Below are 21925 nucleotides of genomic sequence, written 5' to 3'. Positions count from 1 at the left end.
CTATGCCCACTGGAGGCCCGACCTGGCTGCCCCCTGCAGGGAGGCCAGGTGCTTCCCCAAGAGCTCTGCGGTCATCACCCTTCTTCCTACAGCGGGTTGCCCCTGACAATGGTGGCTGTCTGCTGCTGCCCAGGAGCGTGGTCTCTGTGGTCGGGTCCCTGAAACCTGTTCACAGAAGAAAAGGGCTGGATGTAATGCTGATTGAGCAGGCTCCCAGGAGAGGAAGCATCCCCTCCCCAGACAGTGCCCCACCCCAAGCCTTCTATCCTTTCTGACAGGTTCCCTTCTCTGGTGGTTTCTGCAGTTCTCAGATGAGCCTTTCCGTGTCTTTACCGCCACCCACCTTAACGGTGGCAGAAGTGACTAGCTGTCCCCAAGGCGCTGCCCTCCACTGTGTTCAGACCCTCAGGGCTGCTTTCCTGAGCACATTTGCATCCACAGTTAGGGACAGTGGTCCTAGCCCAGTGCCTACCTTTAGTCCTGTCCCACATAAAAAGATGTTAGCAGGCTAGGGTAGTGGTAACGGGGAACTTCTGTTTTGTTTTTATTGAGACAGAGTTCTTTTAGACTTGATTCTGCCAGCATTTTTCAAGTCACTTCCACGGTACTTCCACAACATGAACCACATAAGCATGCCAAGCAGGTAAGATCTGAACACTGCTGAGACTCGGAACCCAGTTGCTTCTGGTTTATCACCAAGGTGCATGCTCTTCCTGTACCAGCTGTGTTAGTGATAAAAACGTTCGTGTACTTTTCAATGGCAGGGATTAAACCCAAGATTTTGTGCAAGTACTAAGATATACCGCCGACCTGATATAAAATCTATTCTTTTCAGCCGGGCAGTGGTGGGAGTGCACGCCTTTAATCCTAACACTCGGGAGGCAGAGTTTGAGAGCAGCGTGGTCTAGAGAGCAAGTTCCAGGACAGCCAGGGCTGATACACGGAGAAAAGGTCAAAATAAAAGAAAGAAAGAAAGAAAGAAAGAAAGAAAGAAAGAAAGAAAGAAAGAAAGAAAGAAAGAAAGCAGGAATGAGTCCCTTGGAAGCCAGGTGCTAAAGACAGCAAAGATCCCAAGGTCCTGAAGGGGGAAAGTCTGTTGGCCTGTTAACCCATCCACTAATGAAACAAAACCATTGCTTTTAAAACCCTCTTTCAAATGTTTTTACTCTTATGATGACAGCAGGGTCTCCCCTACCATGACAGCAGAACCCACATCAGGACCTAAAACAAGTGGGCTGTATTAGACTAGAAGTTTCTGTATAGCCAAGTAGAGAGGGGAGAGTGAAAAGAGACAGGGATCGACAGACAGACAAGAGGGTGTGTATAAGTAAGCTTCTATCCCAGCAGGCATGTCCAGCCTGTGGCTTGTGGACCACAATGACTGGGAAGTACAAGGAACAAGATCCAACACAAAAACTCTAACTTAAATGTTGGCTATTTCTTGGTTGTTGAGTGTGAGCTCTGTAGAGGACCATGTCTTATATTAATGCCGAAAGGTAGTTCTTCCTGGAGGGAGAATCTGCTTCCAAGGAGACTGAGAACATCATGACTGAGGAGGAGCTGGGGCACAAAACATCTGATTGAGTGCTGAGACCAAGAGATTTAGTGCCCAGTCCTAGAAGGGTCATCATTCTCACCCCCCCCCCCCCCGCAACCACCACCAAGGCTCATGGGACACTGAGGAAGAGGAAGTAGGAAGAATATAAGAGTTGGACATAATGGCACTGCCTCAGGAGGCAGAGGCTGGTGGATCTCTGAGTTTGAGGCCAGCCTGGCCTACAGAGTGAGTTCAGCCATAGTGAGTCTCTCTGAAAACGCGTGTGTGTTGTGTGTGTGTCTGTGTATCTGTGTGTCTGATTGATAACTGGGAGGAGAGCTGTTGCTGTGGGAGCTCCTCCTGCTCCTTCAGCCAATAGCCTTTAAGATCCCAGCCCACTTGGGCGTGGTCTCTTATATGCAAATGCAGTTGTAAAGCATGCACTCACTCTCTTGCTTCTGGTTCTCCCTTCCAGCTGCTAGATTTGGTTCCTGTTCCCCATTCATGCAGCGGACGGTGATCTAGGACAGTGATTATGAGTCCCCCCCCTTAATAAATAACTCTTTATTATATGTAATTCTGAGCTAGTGTGGGATTATTTTATAACTTCCATAATCATGTTGTGAGCTTGGCATGGCTGTCGCCCTCATGGGTTCACAGCAGCCGTGGTATTTAAAGCCAATCCAGCCAGAATTCTGGCATAGATGGGGGAGTGATCCCCAGACTCCATGTCTTACTGAGGAGCTATTGGCAGCTTATAACTGCTGAGGGAAGGAGAGCCTTTTTCTTTGCTTTCATGTGTTGCCAGTGGTAGGCTCCCCACACACTGAGGATGGGCCCAGCACCATCCACTATGGGTAGCACTAATCACACTTAGTGGGCTATGGGGAAGCAGGAGGGGACAGTGACAAGGACATGAGTTTGGAGAGGGGGCTGTGATGAGAGTCATTGGGAGAAACAGGGATATCTGTGATGTTTCATTGTACACGTGTATGAGGTTCTCAAGAATAGAGAAAATTAATGTAACGACTTCTGAGTCGTTAGCTCTCAGTGTGGCAGGGATCAGGGAAAACCCTTGTGTCATGAGCTGCAGTCACAGAGACTCTAAGCTCTGTGACTAAGCCTCAGAGGGAGAGAAGGGGGAGACAAAGAGGCCAGGAGCCTATGCGATCCTTAGCCCTATATGCAAAACTCTGTGTGTAGGGAAATTCCCTCTGAAATACGCAAAAGTTCATTTTGCCCTCCACCCCTTTTTCTCGTGTTTCATTTTTAAAATTGCCTATTATAACTGAATTAAGAACAATTTTTGTTGCTGCTGGTGGTAGTTTTTTTGAGACAGGGTCTTGCCGTGTGACCAGGCTGGCCTCAAATTCTTTTTAATTTTTAAAAATGTTATCATGTGTGTATGAGTGTTTCGCCTGCTTGTCGGTCTGTGAGCTAGACACATGCAGTACCCACGGAGTCCGGAAGAGGGCATCAGTTCCCTATGTGGATGCTGGAATAAAACCTGGGTCCTGAGGAAGAGCAGCCAGTACTGTTGACAGCTTACCCATCTTCTCCAGTCCCTGGTCTTCCCACTGCCCTCACTTCCCAAGCGCTAGGATTATGGGTGTGCACCACCAGGCCTGGCTAAGAGCAAAATGTCCGATCTGCTTTCAGTGAATAGTAAATGGTAGAAACTGTCAGAGGCAGGAAGGCTCAGGAAATAGGAGGGCTGAAGTTACTGGTGAACCAGCTCTGGCCAGTCTTCTTGGCCCTCACCTTGTAAAGACGGGTCTGCACTTGTGTTCTGAACCCACCTACACTGTGTTTCTTCGCTCAGCGTCCAGCAGGGCAGAGGGACAGAGGGCCAGGCCACCCACCAGCTCACTGCAGGACTTGAATGCCCCCACTGCCTCCACTTTCCCCTCTTCCTCGTGGGGGAGGGCTCTGCCAGGTTCTGCTCACTGTTCTGGGCAGTGGGTATTGCAATGCCGTCCACCCAGCCCCACTCCCAGACCTCAGCTTACCGGACCCTTCTTCTCAGCCTCTTTCTTCTTCGGGCTGAGCTTAGAGGAACGGAACTGCCTTTCAAAGATAATCTGGCTTATGTTGCAGGTCTTCTCTTCCTGAGGCAGATGTGACTTGGATGTACAGACAAGCTTTTCAGAACTGAGGAGAAAAGGGGGAGGGATCTCAATTCAGCGCGTGGTGGTGGCACATGCCTTTAATCCCAGCACTTGGGAGGCAGAGGCAGGAGGATTTCTGGCCTGATGGTCTACAGAGTGAGTTCTAGGACAGGCTCCAAAGCTACACAGAGAACCCTGTCTCGAAGAAAAAAAAGTTATTGAATGAACTTGATCGATATTCGTTTTGTGAAAAGAAAAGGCTGGCTAGACATCACTGGAGCCCGCCCATCTGGTCAAGCTGGAATAATGTCTCTAAAGGTCCATATGGGAAGACTGGGAGCCCAGGGTCGTAGTGTCGGGTGTGCTATGGGCCTTTAAAGAATGAAGTTAGAGGTCTGGGGGGTGAGAGGGACCATGGAATCGTGATCTCTTCCTTCCAAAATAGGAGTTCAATAAACCTTTCTTAAGCCAAATGGCACAGATGAAGCTGGCTAACACAACTATCATGTGAGTCGTGGGACCGGTCTCCAGCTGTGGCTGAGGCAGTCCCTCGGTCCTCCGACCTGGGATTGAAACAGAAGGGCCATAGGCAGCCTGTGTGAGTACTCAGGCCAGGAAGTCAGGGAGAAGTGCAATCGACTAGGCAGCACATGCGCAGAACAGAGAAAGCCTCAAGAAGAAGAGATGACGAGAACCCGAAGTCTCAGAGGAGACGACAGGCATCGTGGTCCCTCAAGCAGCCTGGCTTTCTTGCTGGTTATATAATATACGGGGACTTTCCAATGTATCTAGCCTTCTCTCCTTTTCCACTTGAGAAAGATTCTGCTTTTTGCCATCAACTGCCCCTGGTTAACGTATCGTACTGCTCTTTAGTTCTTCCCTTCATTACACAGGGCGCGCTCTGGACGCCTCGCAGAGTCATGGCCATCGCTGCCTATTCCGACAAAGGAAATAGGCCTTCTCTTTCCCCATCTCTTACTCGTCTAGCAGACTCGCCATCTATCCAGCCCAGCGCTTGAGGCCAGCCGCTGCAAGATGTAATACTCGCCTGGGCTAGGATACCAGGCAACAGGAAACAAAGTGCACAACAGCCTGGCAGATCGGGAAACTGTAAACAGTTGGATCAATCCAGACATTTCTGGGGCTAGTATGTACTTCTTTGCTTTAATGAAAGGGGATTTTTCAAGCCTTCTAGCAAGGCTGACAGCGGGGGCCAGGCAGTGTCTCACAGCTGTAAGGAACCCGACTCAGCTGAGAGGGTTAGAGGAGGCCACTGAAAAGCCTTCCACTGGGAAGTGATCATTCAAGCTGTTAGGTGGAAAAGGCCAGACTAAAGCGGGGCTCGAGGAGCTGTGGCAGCTCTGGCTGAGGGGCTGAAAGCGGGGGAGGGAGGGAGGGGTGAAGGGGTGAGAGCAAGGAAAGGCCTCTCCACCACTGAGAAGTTATGTCATTGTTAGTGTTTAAATGAAAAGCTCTTAAAAGTAAAAGAAACTCACCAGGCTGTATGGTGTTGCAAGCCTTTGATCCCAGCACTGGGAGGCAAAGACAGGTGGATCTTTGTGAGTTCGAGGCCAGCCTGGTCTGTAGGTCAAGTTCCAGGACAGCCAGGGCTGTCTCAAAAACAAACAAACAAAAAACTGTCTCAAAAAGAAAAAATGAAGAGAGAGGTGGGGGAGGGAGGGAGGGAGGGAGAAGTCCTAGCACTTGAGAAGCAGAGGTGGGGCAAAGAGCTTGAGGCCAGACTTAGTTGTGATGAGAAATCCTGCCCTCCCCCTCGCAAAAAGGGAAAAGTGAGAAACTTGTGCTTTTGTGCAAGGGTTAAGATCTGAAATAGCAACAGCTGGAAAGAACCAGGAAATCTACCTGGAACGTAACGCTCACGTCTGTAAAGTCATGGGACAGCTGCAGATATTGTGCCAAAGAAGGAGAGACTTTCCAGGGGGAGTTCTCTTTATTTTTTTCTTTTTTGGCTATTTATTCATTTTTATGTGTGTGGGTGTTTTGCCTACATGTATGTCTGTGTCCCACATGTATGTAGTCCCCAAGGAGGTCAGAAGAGAGCATGATTGGATCCTGTGAAACAGTAATGATCTTAACTACCAAGCCATCTCTCCAGCTCCCAGGAGAGAGAGTTCTTACTCCTCAAACTGTGACCATTTGAAGTACCATTATCGGAGTAGAGACTGATCCTCTGGACTCTCACCATTTGGGGGCTTGGTCAATATACTGAGATACCTAGGACTTTAAGGTTTTGTTCCTCAAATTTACGTAAGAACCTAACTGGAACTAGTTTTTATATAGATAATGGAGTCCAGTTTAACCCCCCATAATGAAACTCATTTTCTAGTACCATTTATTGAAAATCCTATATTATCCCCCTTGTTCTGCACTATAGCCTTATTTTAGTACAAATAAAGTATCCATATGTATTTAATTTCTTGATTCTCTAATTTGGTTTAATTGTTGATTTGGTACAGTTTTTAAGTCAGTTTGATACCTGATAAAGTAGTCCTATAAAATTTAGAATTAGCTCAGTTTCTATATACACATAAACACACACATACACACACACTCCAGACAAATATCTCTGACTCATTCAGATTGAACTGAATGTGTGGACAGATTTTAAAACTTTTCATGTTTTCAATTTTGAGTGCTGTTGGTACAGAATTGTCTGTATTCTGTCAATCATGTTATAAATAAATGCTGATTGGCCAGGCAGGAAATATAGGCGGGGAAACCAGAAAGGAAGTAAAAATGATGTAATGAGAACAGGAGAATTCTGGGAAGGAGGAAGTTGATTCCTCCACTCCTGCCCAGTCTACCGAAGGATGTGATCTGCCCCACTGAAAAAAGGTACTGAGCCACGTGGCGAACATAGATCAGAAAAATGGGTTAATCAAGATGTGAGAGTTAGCCAGTGAGCCACCTCTAGAGCCACTGGAGAGAGAGGTGGGTCAATCAGCTTTATAACTTACAGAGATCTTTGTGTGATTTTCTTTGGTGCTAAACAGCTGGGGGTGCCAGGCGAGACAAAAACCCCAACAACAAGCAGGCCCCCCCTCATGTTACATGCTGTGATCCATGAACATGGTACATCTTCCCATTAAGTTGGTTCTTGTCTGTTTCTCTGTGTAGCCCTGTCTTGGAACTCACTCCATAGACCAGGCTAGCCTCCAACTCATAGAGATCTTCCCATCTCTGCCTCCCAAGTGCTGGGATTAAAGTCATGCACCACCACCGCCTTGCTAATTTAGTTCTTACTTTATTCCTCTTAAAGTAGCTCTCAATTAGGCCTGATTCTGCCTCCAGAGTAGTATTTGAAGGCAGGACTCATCATCAGGGAAGCGAGGCCATATGGACAGAGGACAGATATTGCTGAAAAACCTAAACAAAGAATTTTCTGGTCCCAAAGACCAATAAGTACCATGTATGAGAAATCATGTATAAGGTCCTGTGGTCCTGTGGACGGCTAGAGGTATGCTTCTTTTGTTACTATGCTATTTTGTTACAGAATTTCATTTTCTGGCTAGATAGAAATTAAAATGATTTGTGTATTGACTTTGTATTTGATAATCTTTCTGAACTTTATTATGTTTAATATTTTCATGGATTCTTCGAGAATTCATACATGTACACAATGTACTTGGGTCATAGACATCCCTTGTTCCTCCCCTGACTCCTCCCAGATTCATTCCCCATCTCTCATCCTTCATCCCCTCCCCTGACTCCTCCCAGATTCATTCCCCATCTCTCATCCTTCATCCCCTCCCAACTTCATGTCCTTTTTTTTTTTTATAGCCCACCAGATTCTGGTGTGGGAGAATTGTCTGTATTCTGTCAATCATGTTTTAAATAAACACTGACTGACCAGGCAGGAAATATAGGCAGGAAAACCAGACAGGAAGTAGAAATGGTGCAATGAGAACAGGAGAATTCTGGGAAGGAGGAAGTTGATTCCTCCCACTCCTGCCCACACCACCAAAGCAGCAGGATGTGATCTGCCCCACTGAAAAAGGTACTGAGCCACATGGCTAACATAGATCAGAATAATGGGTTAATATAAGCTACAAAAGCTAATAAGTAGCCTGACCTAATGGGCCAATCAGCTTTATAACTTATAGAGATCTCTGTGTTATTTTCTTTGGGGCTTGCCCGCTGTGGGATATGGGGGCAGGACAGAAACCCCCAACAAGCTGGCCCGATCATGTTACAAGATTCAATTTGTGCTGTCCATATGCTCATGAGAGCGGGGCCAGGCACTGGAGAACAGTCAGTTTACCAAGGGACACACCCTCAGGAAAAAATTATTACCCCTCTTCTAAAAGCCATCAACTGTCAATAACCTCTTAGCTAGGGGTGGGGGCTCCTGAGCCCCTCACTGCAATTTTTAATTTTTAATATTTATTTATATTTCAGGACAGTCAGGGCTGTACAGAGAAGCCCTGCCTCAAAATAAAAATATTTATAGCCTTTGAGTTTTTCTATGTAGAGCCTCATATTTTCTGTTAAAAAAGGAAGGGTTTTATTCTTGCTTCCCATTTCTTTTACCTTTTATTTCTCTCCCCTCTCTTATTACTTAAGGTCACTGGCACAAATCTGAAGTGGCAATTGTGAGTTTCTTTGTCTGATTCAGGAAGTCACAGGGAAAGCATTTAGTGTTTCAATGAAACCTCTATGATTTCTAGAACTCTACTGCAAATTAAGTAAGCTAATTTCTATCTCTCTAATTATGAGCTAATTTGGGGGGTGTGACTAGATTTTTTATTTTGATTCTTTATTTATTGAGATGATTATGACTTTGTTCTGTTAACACAGAGATCACAAGAGCTTTCAAAATGACTTTTGGTATAAACGCTTAAAAATATACTGAATCTACCACCCGGGTTCAATAACCACCAACAGTTTCCACACCCTTGGCTCCTAGATGCTCCCTTTCTCTTCTCTTCTGGGAGAACCCCTAGAGCTCAGAATGACTTATCTGGTTACTCCGTACCTGCACAGACTGGGCTTATTCCACACAGGCTGGGCAGAGGCTCTCTGCTTCTCTTTGGGAACGATGCCATGGGAAGTGAGGAACTTGGGTGATTTGCTGAAGAGGGGAGCCTTCTTGGTTCCTTTAGGTTCTTTTTGCATGACGTTCTGTTTCCCTACAGGAAGACACCAGAGCAAAATCAAACTCTGTAAAACCAACCCCTGTGCTCTTCAGGGTGGGAATGATTGACTTTTAGCTGTGGCTGCAAAGCACCTGTGCGGTGTTGGTAGCGGGTTCCTTTAGCTTCTCGGAGCTCTTGCTGTTTTCGGAACTGACACTCACACATCAGAGAGGCTTTCGTCTACAGGAGAAAATGAGAGTCTTTGAGTCCCCCGCTGCAGTTTCCAGCGAGTGATCAAATCTATCCCTAAATAACGTCAGTCAGCGAGGCCTTTCTCCACCAAAGCCATGATCAAGACTTAGGAATAAAGTCAGGCACAGCGCAAGGGGAGAAGCTGCCTAGGGTGGAAATGCTTCACGGACTGTAATGGCGGGTAGGAGAAAGGAGGGGGTCGACCCACGTGCAAGAGGCGGCTTCTATTCGTAGCTTTACTAAGCCATTGCATTAGTCAATAATATTTGCTCAGCTATTCCGTGCTACACCAAGGCCAAGTTCGGACCTCACGCGTTCTCAGTCTGGAACAAATCATGCAAGTGACACCTTGGTTGTGAGAGGCACCCGTTCAAGCCTTTAGGAGCACAAACACTGTTTCTAACCAGTCTGGGAGGAAAAGTCCTCCCTGTGGGAGGGGACACTGCCCACTGCTCTGGGGAGGGGTGGGGTTAGGGAAATGTAAGCCTGTGTCAGGGTGTGGATGGTACTGAGGCCATTTAAAAGGAATCTCCGGCTAACCATAAGCCTCTTTCTCCACTTCTTCAATGCCGAAAGATCACACTCCTTGATTCCAACACATTTGGATTACATCTTGAGTTCCAGCTCTTAGGACATTTGGGAATTAATAGTGCACGTTTTCAGAACTTGATGATACCCAGTGTTTCTAACATTCTGTCTAAACTCTTCTACAGTTTAGCAAATACCTGGGGCTGAAAGACCCAGGAAACCAAACAGCAAAGATCCAATAGGAGGGCACTTCAAGCCAGTAGACTTAAATTTGATATTGCAAATTAGGAGGGCACAAATTCCTGAAGAGGTTCCTGACCTCAACGTGAAACACATCTTCAAAATAAGACACTGAATGGTGCTGTTCTGTCAAGACAGCGAAGAAAAGAACTGTCTGTCCCCGGGCTTGACGCAGTCCGCTTCTCCCTCACCCATTTCCTCCCACAGGGATAGGAACTCTCTCTCCCGGCCCTGTTCTGAACTAGGAATTGCCATTTGACCCAGTCCTGGTAAGATTGGAAGCTGAAACGTTGGCCTAGGGAATGCTGAAGACTCTGCTTTTTGATAAAAGGAGTGGATCAGAGAGTCCCGGCACCACCCTCCCTCCCTCCCTTGCCAGCAGGCACACAGTGAGAATGATAGGACAACCCACACATCAGGCCAGAGAAGAAAACGATGGGAGGACAAGAAAAAGAATGGCATCATAGTTACGTAGAAGAAGCAATAAAATCCAGTACCAACCGGTTTATCCGTGTGCTTTGCGCAGTATTCATATTTCATTTGACTTTGTCCGGGTCTTCTATATGAAATCACTTTTTCTATAATTCTCTGCTGAAGAGGCCACGCTACATTTTCAACCCATTTCTTATGTAACATCTCTTTTCTTCTTTCCTTAAAAGCAGCCTGATGCTGAATGTATGTATCCATTCTCTGACAAAGTAACACAAACAGCAAGGATCACAGACCTCAGTTCCTGTCATTCTGTTAGTGAGGGAGAAAACACCCATTCCTAAGGGCTCCAGGGAGAAAACACCCGTTCCTAAGGGCTCCAGGGATTCATGCCGCCTAGTCCTCACACCAAATAACTGGAACGCAGAATAAACTTCAGAGACAGAACTTGAAAACACAGGCCAGGAAGAAAATATGAAAACTTCTAAATCATACCGCACCTTCGGATTAAACTGTTATCCAACTCATGAACCCAATGAAGCCTTTCCTAACTCACCAAATTCTCATTTCTTGTTAAAACGTTGCCCAGACATTCATTCTCTATCTAGGCTTTACCAGCACTAGGTCTGTGCCAGAACTGGAAGAACAAAGACACTGAACTTACTTTTATGCTGCTCCCTGACCTATGAAAGGCATTAACCCCAAGACTGCTTTTGATACTTCATTTAAATGAGAATTTATGGGCGAGTGATTTAGTTACTGCCTAGCCCATTGATTCTTACAGTGTACTCAATAAACTATGTTGAGAGAGAATGAATGTCCATTTACTTTGTAAATTCAAATCACAATAAAAATGTCAAAGTGCTATTATAATACTATCTTTCAGGTGGAAATTAACTCCTTTAAAGCTTGCTGATCCAACAGTGATTATTAGTAACTTAATTGGTCATTACCCTTAAATGCTAATTAATTTCTGGTGGTTTTAATATTTCCCAATGCAGTATGGAAAAATAGGAAAAAGAGGCAAATTTGTTAGAAAAGAATTCCATTTGGTACAAGTCAATGAGGGGGAAGCAGTTAAAACGATCCCTCAGATTCCTTAAGGGCAGATCCATACAAGATGTGGGACCTTTAGTGATCCTGCAAAGAGCGGCACCCTCTCAGTGCTACACAGCTCAAGGGTATAAATCAGAGGCACGTCATTCTGCCTGCAAATGAGTCTCTCAGACAGAACATTGCAGTCTGAATGTAAAATGTGCCCCCAAACTTGTGTGCTAGTTTGTGTTTTCAGCTGATGAGGCCATGGGGTGGTGCTGTAAACTTTAGAAGGCAGGGCTGGTAGGCGGGAGATAGGTTGCCCAGAGCAGACCTTTGAAGAAAATCCTGACACACTTTCCTCGCTTCCTGTGTTGCTTCCTAAATGCCCAGGAGTGAGCAGCTCTGACTGCTGCCTGCCTTTATGTGAAGTGACTGTTGACGGAATGCCCTGAATCTCTGAGCCAACACAAGCCTTTGCTCTCCTGTTGGTCATCTTCAGCACATCAGAGCACGGCATCCACTCTTGCTCCTCCAGAAGGCAGCACGCAGCCACTCACCTTCACAATGTAGTTTTCTCGGAACAATATTGCATGCACAGCTTCATCGATGTCTTCTCGAGCTAATACCTAAAAACAAAATTGAACGGGAAGTCAAACACTCTGAAGGAAGCATAGGAATGACAAGTCCCAGGCCAGTGTTCCAGTATCACTCGTGAAAATCTAGCGCCTGTATCTCACAGCATAGTTCTAACTCCTTATGATGGGAAACTTCAAATCCTGCTCTCCACGAGCCCGTAATCTAGCTTTAATGGTAGCAACGCAATCTTATTTCATTTAAACCCTACTCATTTTTCCATCAACCACCTAGACTATTTTGAAACACATCCCTGACATTACATCATGAAATCATATTTTGTTAGAGTTTCAGGAAGCTGGGCTGGAGAGATGATTCAGCAGTTGCAAGCACATACTGTGCTTGCAGAGGACTAGGTTTCATTTGGCAGCACCTATGTCCGTCCGGCAGTTCAGTTCACATCTGCCTGTAACTCTAGCTCCACGGGATCCAATGCCTCTGGCCTCTTTAAGCACAAGCACTAAAATACACATACCCACATACGATACATAGTTAAGAATAAAAAATAAAGTTCCGGGCTGAAGAGATGGCTCAAAGGTTAAGAACACTGGCTGCTGTTCCAGGGGTCCTGGGTTCAATTCCCAGCAACCACGTGGTGGCTCACAACCATCTGTACTGAGATCTGGTGCCCTCTTCTGGCCTGCAGGGATACATGCAAGCAGAACACTGTGTATGTAATAAATAAATATATCTTTAAAATAAATAAAGTTCCAAGAAGCTTACTAAGCATTTTTAAGCAACAATAAATAAATAAATGGGACCTTCTAAAACTGACAAGCTTCTGTAAAGCGAAGGACAAGTCAGTAAGACAAAAAGGTAGCCTACTGAATGGGAAAAGATCATCACCAACACCACATCAGACAGAGGACAGATTTCCAAAATATATAAAGAACTCAAGAAACTAAACATCATATAATGCCGAATAATCTAATTAAAATGGGGTTCAGAGTTAAACAGAGAATTCTCAACAGATGAATCTCAACTGGCCAAAAAACACTTAATTGCTCAACATCCTTAACCATCAGGGAAATGCAAATCAAAATTACTCTGAGATTCCATCTTACACCTGTCAGAATGGCTAAGATCAAAAACACCAATAATAGCTTATGCTGAAGAGGATGTGGAGTAAGGGGAACACTTCTCCATTGCTGGTGGGAATGCAAACTTGTACAACCACTCTGGAAATCAGTAAGGCAGTTTCTCAGAAAAGTGGGAATCAGCCTACCTCAAAATCCAGCAATACTATTCTTGGTTATATGTCCAAAGGATTCTCAATCATACTATAAGTACATTTGCTCAACTATGTTCATAGCAGGATTATTTGTAATAACCACAACTTGGAAGCAACCTAGATGCCCCTCATCTGAAGAATGGATAAAGAAAATGTGGTATATTAACACAATGGAATACTACATCTTGAAATTTGCATGTAAATATATGGAACTAGAAAAAAAATCCTGAGTGAGGTGGAACCAGAGAGAGGCCATGTAACTGCTGAAGGAGACAAAAGCCCTGGAACTTTACCAGTAAACCACGAGCCTCATGGTAAAATACAAAAGAATAGAAATGGGTTAATCTAAGATGTAAGAGTTAGTTAATAAGCCTAAGCTATTAGTCAAGCAGTGTTGTAATTAATAGAGTTTCTGTGTAATTATTTTGGGTCTGGGCAGCCAAGAATGAGCAAGTGGCCTCTACCTACAAATTGGTGCACCAATGTGAGCTGACTACAGCCACATAAAATCTGAGAGAACTTAAAAAGGAATTCTAGACACACACACACACACACACACACAAAGTTTAGTGTAGCTTCTTGATATATATATATATATCAAGAATATATATATATTCAAAGGATGCTCAATCGTGCCACAAGGACATGTGCTCAACTATGTTCATAGCAGCATTGTTTGTCATAGCCAGAACCTGGAAACAACCTAAATGCCCCTCAACCAAAGAATGGATAAGGAAAATGTGGTACATTTACACAATGACTACACAGCAGAAAAAAATAACGACAGACTGAATTTTGCAGGAAAATGGATGGAGCTAGAAAACATTATTTTGGATGAGGTAACCCAGACACAGAAAGACAATTATCACATGTACTCACTCTTAGGTGGTTTTTAAACATAAAACAAAGAAAGAAAGCCAGCCTACAAAACACAATTCCAGAGAACTTGGACAACAATGCGGACACTGAGAGAGACTTACATAGATCTAATCTACATGGGAAGTAGAAAGTGGAAAAAGACAAGATCTCCTGAGTAAATTGGGAGCATGGGGACCTTGGGGGAGGGTTGAAGAGGGGAGGGGAGAGGCAGGGAGGGGAGCAGAGAAAAATATAGAGCTCAATAAATATCAATAAAAAATGTATTTTTAAAAAAAGAAGAAGCTGCTTTTGGCCAATGGCTTAACAGAACATAGCCAGGCTAAAAGAGCTGCTGCTGGAGACCTCCGAAACTTTGACCGGGAAGCCACAACCTCATGGTGATGCACAGATTAATGGAGCTGGGTTAGTTTAGGATGTAAGAGTTCATCAGTAAGAAGCTAGAGCTAATAGGCCAAACAGTGATTTTATTAACACAATTTCTGTGTGATTCTTTCAAGTCTGGGTAGCCAGGAACAAAAGAGCAGCCTCCACCAACAGGTATGCAGATCAGGCTGGCCTGGCACTTACAGAGATCCTTGCTCATCTCCAGAGTCTTAGGAGTAAAAGTGTGTGCCATCCTACCTTTCTGACTTTATTTTTAAATAAAGAAGGTTGTTGACCAAGAGTACATATGACATTAGATAATTTACTTAAAGTCTTACAAAGAAGGCTAAAATTTTTCGCAATGATACTTATCCGCATTTTTGTTAATACTCTAAATAGTGATTATTCTACTTTTATAAGAAAAAATACTTTTCCCATTGGCATCTTGAGATAAATCTGAGCAGGCTTTAAAGTAAGATTGTACATATTCTAGAACTTACACTGGAGAAGACCCAGCTAGTTGTTCAGATACAACTTCCGATTTCATGTGAGCATATTAAATTGTGGATGGAAAATACAGCACTCCTTTTGAGACTTCTATTGTTTATGGATGTGTTTGAGTTTGGGATTTAGCTGGTCTTGATGCATCCAATGAGGTAGAACAGGAGGAAGAGCCATGATGGAATAACAAACTCTGAGAAACCAATAGTAAGAGTTTCACGAGAGGCCATTATTTTAGGACATACTGTATCTCTTCCAGACACTGGCCTCACAGTGCCTTTTCATTTGTTCCTCTGTAGTAATTCAAGGATGAAAGCTGGTCCATACTGACGCAGCTGAAAAAGCACCAGACTGAGGGTTTAGTGCATCAGCTTTCTCTAAACTCAAAATGCAAACAGCAAGCTTCCACACCAGCCCTGCGACTCTGGGCCAATTTCACTAAGTTGAATTTTCTGCTTTTTGAGTACAGTTGCACTAAATTGAGCTTTCTGAGTTTTGCTATTTATTCTTTCCCAACTGCCCAGACCCAAAATAATCACACAGAAACTATATTAATTATAACACTGCTTGACCAATAGCTTAGGCTTCTTATTAACTAACTTTTACATCTTAAATCAACCCATTCCTATTTTTTTCTCAGCTTCTTAGGTGCGATATTTTGTATTTTACCATCAGACTCATGGTTTACTGGTAAAGTTCTGTCTCTTTTGGCAGCTACACGGCGTCTCTCTGACTCTACCTTCTTTTCTCCTCTATCTCTGTTTGGAATTCCTGCCTTTATCTATTCTGCACTGCCATAGGTCCAAAGCAGATTCTTCTTTAACCAATGGTAGTAAAACATATTCACAGTATACAGAGGGAAGTCCCACATCATCTCCCCTTTTCTGTCTAAATAAAAAGGAAAGTTTTAGCTTTAACACAGCAAGATTACATACAACAAAACAGATATCAAGCAAGAATTATAGTTACAATATTTAGTTTATTTATATTTGTCAAATTAAGGAAAATACTCTACCATCTATTCTATCTTTGTGAGTCTAACGTTTTATATCTTATTTACCTTTTATAATTATAACTATCTTTCTTCAATTCCATCAAAGACTCCAGAAGGATATAATATTAGCTAAGTAAACAGGAAGTGCATTGTAAGCAACTACCAAAGCTCTAGAATTAACAGAGATATCTCACTGCCTGTATAGTCACCCAAAGTTCTTCTGTAACATTGGGGCATCCATCTTCAGCCTACAGGCCCACAGTATCCTGCAGACTTTTACATGAAGCAGAAAATTTGAAAGACTGTTTCATCTCTATTGGCAGTTTGTCAGTCACTTTCTTCTGTATCCTGCAGAATGTCTGGGAGACTCTTTCATGAAGCAGGAACCCTGAAGCAGTTTCACCTTTAGGCAAGTTCAACAGTCATTTTTCTGTGGGTCCTGCATGTCCAGTTTATACAGCATAGCATCAAGGAGCTTCTTTGATGCCCATCTTCCTCTTGAAGTAGATTGGTGCTGCCATAAGCAGATATGTCTCACTGTTGAGAAAAGTCTAAGTTTTAAAACACTTTAAATGCCATATTCTATAGGTCTTTGAAAGGCTTGAAGAATACCTATCCATCTGAAATACATCTCTGCACATCTAGAAAACCTAATATGACTACAAGCTTGACTATTATAAATGACTATTAACCTGTATTTCTTAATTATACATTACATTTTTAAATAAGTTGTATAAACACAATACTTTAGTCAAGAGCATATATATATGTATATATATATCAAAACTGACCTTAAATTTCTATCAATAAACCAAGATCCATACCAATGCAAAGTATTCATCTCTATATCATATCCCCCTTTATGTGTAAGCAAACATTTATAAACAATACTTGGGAATTTGGGCATAGTTCCCTCCAAACTGCTTCCTGCTTTTTGATGGGCAAAGTATTTTGGGGGAAGGGGTTCATGAAGACCTTTTGGGGGGGTATCTTAGTTCCTCAAACCACATTAGTCTGGAAGGAATCACAGGTTCTCATTCTCTGTGGAAATAAAAAAAGAACCTCTTTTCCAAAGTAACATATCCTTAGACCCAAATTTTGAAGTCGAGATTCCTTTAAAATAAATATGTTGGTTTAGCTTAGAAGGCTGTACAATAACATGCCTCTTTGCACTCAGCTCATTTACAGCCAAAAAATTAAAGAAAAACAATAATATGCATATCAGATTCTCTGTGTATTTTCCATCTTTACGTGGATTATTTTTCTTTACTCCTTTCATCTATGACTGTCTTTACTCTGCCTTTTTAAAGACTTTACTTTTTAAAAAACCATTTACTTCTTTTTATAACTATTTTTTCTCTCTCCCAAGCCTAAATACATTTATCCAACACTGTGACATATTTAGAGGTTTTCTTCATCTGAGTTTGTCTTTATTGCATGTATAATTATTTTCTGACCAGGAGCACTTTTTTTTTTAATGCTAAGCGGGTATGGCTAGAACCAACTCTGAGGTCCTGCTTGTTTACTTTGCCCAGTCCAACATAGCAGAGACATGTTCACTGCCTCTGAGAGCCATGCACACTTCCCCAGATTTAGGGTCGCAGCAGGTCTATGTCACCATTAAGCAATTTGTAACATGCTGCTCACAGATCTCATTTAAGTGCTTGGCCTCCTAAAAGAGCCAGAGCTATTAGTGCTGCCAGCATGAACCAGGATATCACCATTTTTTATGCTGAATCAGTAAGTCTTTTCTTAAAGGAGCCATGGTGCCCCTGTTTGCCACCAGCAAACAGAGCCCATCCAATATATATATATATTCTGAGAAATCGCCACACTGACATCAAAAGGGACTGTACCAGTTTGCACTCCCACCAGCAATGCAAGAGTGTTCCTTTTCCCCCACAACCTCTCCAGCATAAGTTGTCATCAGTGATTTTGATCTTAGCCATTCTTACAGGTGTAAGATGGAATCTCAGAGTTGTTTTGATTTGCATTTCTCTGATGACTAAGGATGTTGAACATTTCCTTAAGTGTCTTTCAGCCATTTTAGATTCCTCTGTTGAGAGTTCTCTGTTTAGGTCTGTACTCCATTTTTTTATTGGATTATGTGATCTTTTGACGTCCAATTTCTTGAGTTCTTTGTATATTTTGGAGATCAGACCTCTGTCTGATGTGGGGTTGGTGACGATCTTTTCTCATTCTGTAGGCTGTCGTTTTGTCTTGTTGACTGTGTCCTTTGCTTTACAGAAGCTTTTCAGTTTCAGGAAGTCCCATTTATTGATTGTTTCTCTCAGTGTCTGTGCTCCTGGGGTTCTATTTAGGAAGTGGTTCCTTGTGCCAATGCGTTCAAATGTACTTCCCACTTTCTCTTCTATGAGGTTCAGTGTGGCTGGCTTTATGTTGAGGTCTTTGATCCATTTGGACTTGAGTTTTGTGCATGGTGATAGATATGGGTTTATTTTCATTCTTCTACATGTTGATATCCAGTTATGCCAGCACCACTTGTTAAATATGCAAAAGCAGCTTCTTTATTAACCAATAAAAAACAACACATATACAGAAGGACTTCCCACACTGCATAGCAAATTCAAGGCCAGCTAGGTCTACTATTAAATAAATAAATAAAATAATAGTAACAATAATAATAATCTGAGAGAGGCTTTCAGGAGAGCTCAGCTGGTAAAAGTACTTGCTACCATGCTTGACCACCTGGGTTTAATCCCAGGGATCCATGGAAGGGCTTCCAAACGCGTGCTACATCACCTGTGTGTCTGCCTTCTGCAAGCACATGCCTATAAACCAATATAACGGGCGGTGGTGGCGCACGCCTTTAATCCCAGCACTCGGGAGGCAGAGGCAGGCGGATCTCTGTGAGTTTGAGGCCAGCTTGGTCTACAAGAGCTAGTTCCAGGACAGACTCCAAAGCTACAGAGAAACCCTGTCTCGAAAAAAGTATAAAATAGAAAAATGAAAAAAAAAACAACCAATGTAACTTAATTTTTTTAAAAAAAGAGAGATCTAGATAGTCTTTGTCATTGATAAGTCATTCTTTGCCATTTTATTTTTAGAAAATATAGACACACTAATCATCCGAAGCAGCTCCTCTGAAATCCGCTGCTCACAAACACAAAAATAGTGAACTCACATTTCACAACTCTTCTTGTCACCATGACAGAGGGGGCAAGATCAATTCTCAAGAGCTTGCTTTCTAATGAGGCAAACCATAGAATCCCATGAAACTGAAGCGCTTTGGCCAAATTTGACTCGTGTTTACCTGCCTGGCAGCCAGCTGGTGCCATCTTTCCTTCAGGATGGCTTTTGGCCAAATCTGAACCCAGGTGCTCCCACTCACTGACTACCCAATCTAAGCCAAGAAGAACTGTTCTAATACTGGAAACAGATGGGCGATTGAGACCAAACTGGTTATAAAGTCAAGGAATTGTGCGTCTCATGGAAAGACAACATCTTAAAAATCAAACCGTTAAGTCCTTTTTAAGCCAGACCAATCTTGATAGTGGGTTCACAATTGGAGCTATCACTGGTCTCCTCCATTTACATTATCTTGCTTCTTATGAAAAAGGAAGAAGGGAAGAGAGAAGGGAGAGAGGGAAGGAGGAAGGGAGGGAGGAATAAGGAAGGAAGGAAGGAAGGAAGGAAGGAAGGAAGGAAGGAAGGAAGGAAGGAAGGAAGGAAGAAAAAGGAAAAGAAAGGGGGGAAAGCCATGCTGTTACCTCCATTAAAGAAACAGACTCCGGCTCTGGCCACTCCTTTAGTTTGTCCACACTGAAATAGTCATCGCAGTTCCAAGTTTTTGTGGCAGCCATAAATAGTAGAATCTCTGAGCAAGAAAAACTGAGGAACTTATTGTATCGATGTGGAAAAAGCAGGGTCTTAGGGACTCAGCTCCTCTTTCTTGTGTCCTAGAGACCCGGGTGTGCCTCACTGCGCTTCCCACGCTGTCGTGGGGACCAAAGCAGGAGTCAACACGGGATGCATAGCCTCGGGCTGAGGGTGATGGCCCTCAGCAGGAAAGGGTGGCCACCTCAGGCTGCAGGCTTCCTCTCAGATGGATGCTCCTGGGCTGATGGCATCTTGAGTGGGTAAGGGCGGCCTCCTCAGATGGAAGCTCTTAGTGGCCAGTTACCCTCCCTCAGATGGACGCTCCTGCAGTGGTCTGGTCGCCTCAGGCCCACAGGCCTTCCCTCCCCTCAGATGGATTCTCTTGCGCTGGTCTGGTTACCTCCGACCCACAGGCCTCCCAGGCCGCCTCAGGATCGGGCTGCTCTCAGGCTGGTTTCTACCCTGGGCACCCTGCAGCCTGCCTCCGTCAGTTCCCATGGGTGGTGTCTCGGGCCCTGTCGAAGTGCTAAGCAGGGTCACGTGGTCTGCGACACCAACGTCCCTGGAATGGCGCGCTGACAGAAAACTAGAGCACTGTCTTTACACCTCTCCCTTGCCTCTCGAAGGTGTTTCTCCTCAGCTTGTGGGTGTGCAAGGATGCCACAGTCCCTGGTTGAAGCTTATAATGCTAGTAGTTTAATATGAAAAATAAAATTATAAATACAAATGTAGTGTTTAATGTGTCATGATAGCAAATAGTGCGCACCTGACAAATAGTAAATACTGTGAAAATATGTAATGTAACAATATCTGAAACCTTTTATATTTCATCTTAAGCCTGTGTGATAGGTCTGGCCTGGACCTTGTGCTCCTCCCGCATCGGCCTCTGGAAGGAAGGATTGCATCCAGATAGGCCCCTACGGGTCGAGGCTCTGAGGACTTGGGAAGTATTTGGAATTGCCATTCCCATCCAAAGACAGGGCAAGAAAAGAAGTCCACTCGCTACTACCTGGACAGGCGTTTTTTGAAAACATATCTAGGACACAATCTGTTGTAGTTGAAAAGTAAGTGAAGACAGACCATAAAATTTTCTTTATTGAGATTAGATGAGGGTCTCTTACACAGTTATCTCTATTTGTATATACTTTTCTGAAATTTCCCACAATATAATGTTTCACAATTTTTAATTGAGTTTTTCACCTGTAGATTGGAGGCAAGAGCCTAGAATACTTCTGGAATAAGGCAAATAATAAATATGGCATTGCAATAAAATATGACAATACAATTGATATCTTAAAGCTCAATTTCAGGAATCCTAGGCAGAAAGAATAACTTAGCTTGTGCTCCGTCTCCTTCTGCTCCTGATTTGGACCTTGAGATTTCTGTCCCGTGCTCCTCTGTCTCTGTCTCCTTTCATCGCCTGATGAAGGTTAATATTCATGAGGATGCCTATGTGTTTGTCTTTGGGTTCACCTTCTTATTTAGCTTCTCTAAGAACATGCATTATAAGCTCAATGTCCTTTATTTATGGCTAGAAACCAAATATGAGTGAGTACATCCCATGTACCTCTTTTTGGGTCTGGTTTACCTCACTCAGGATAGTGTTTTCTATTTCCATCCATTTGTATGCAAAATTCAAGAAGTCAGGACCGCGAGGGGTGCACCCATACACTGAGACAATGGGGATGTTCTATCGGGAACTCACCAAGGCCAGCTGGCCTGGGTCTGAAAAAGCATGGGATAAATCCGGACTAGCTGAACATAGCGGACAATGAGGAATACTGAGAACTCAAGAACAATCGCAGTGGGTTTTTGATCCCACTGCACGTACTGGCTTTGGGGGAGCCTAGGCAGTTTGGATGCTCACCTTAGGAGACCTGGATAGAGGTGGGCGGTCCTTGGGCTTCCCACAGGTCAGGGATCCCTGATTGCTCTTCGAGCAGATGAGGGAGGGGGACTTGATCGGGGGAGGGGGAGGGAAATGGGAGGTGGTTGCGGGGAGGAGGCAGAAATCCTTAATAAATAAATAAATTAAATAAATAAAAAAAAAGAAAGAATAACTTAGTCACAAACCAAGTGAACTGAGACAGACATTCAGGAAGATGGCTCTTTTTGTTGGCCCCTTCTGTGAACTTTTTAATTTCAGAGGAAAATACACTTTTGGGGAAATGTAATGTCATTTCTTTTTGTTTTCAAGAGAGGGTTTCTCTGTGTATTCCTGGCTGTCCTGGAATTCATCCTGTAGACCAGGCTGGT

General features: G+C 43.6%; 1 protein-coding gene across 1 annotated transcript; it reads right to left on the bottom strand.

Annotated features, from left to right (window-relative positions):
* Fam228a (family with sequence similarity 228 member A) lies at positions 1–19887 on the bottom strand. The gene is made up of 7 exons (XM_075955796.1): positions 19561–19887; positions 11786–11854; positions 10263–10451; positions 8894–8981; positions 8642–8795; positions 3547–3688; positions 1–165 (listed from the first exon to the last, which is right to left on the bottom strand). Exons 1-7 carry the CDS (start codon positions 19651–19653, stop codon positions 1–3), a joined length of 900 nt encoding a protein of 299 aa, XP_075811911.1. The 5' UTR covers positions 19654–19887.
* Positions 19888–21925: the final 2038 nt, after the last annotated feature.

The sequence above is a fragment of the Microtus pennsylvanicus genome, chromosome 21 (assembly GCF_037038515.1).
Source record: "Microtus pennsylvanicus isolate mMicPen1 chromosome 21, mMicPen1.hap1, whole genome shotgun sequence".
In the NCBI taxonomy this organism is placed as follows: domain Eukaryota; kingdom Metazoa; phylum Chordata; class Mammalia; order Rodentia; family Cricetidae; genus Microtus; species Microtus pennsylvanicus.
Note: the sequence above shows the minus strand (reverse complement) of the source record. Positions and strands in the feature narration are given on the sequence as shown.

Excerpts from the sequence above, each read along its gene's own strand:
- Fam228a (XM_075955796.1), bottom strand. The coding sequence starts at position 19,653 with ATGGCTGCCACAAAAACTTGGAACTGCGATGACTATTTCAGTGTGGAC. Across the intron at positions 10,452-11,785 it reads GAGAAAACTACATTGTGAAG|AGAATGGATACATACATTCA; the intron begins GTGAGTGGCTGC and ends TTACTTTGTCAG. Across the intron at positions 8,796-8,893 it reads CCGCTACCAACACCGCACAG|GGAAACAGAACGTCATGCAA; the intron begins GTGCTTTGCAGC and ends GTCTTCCTGTAG.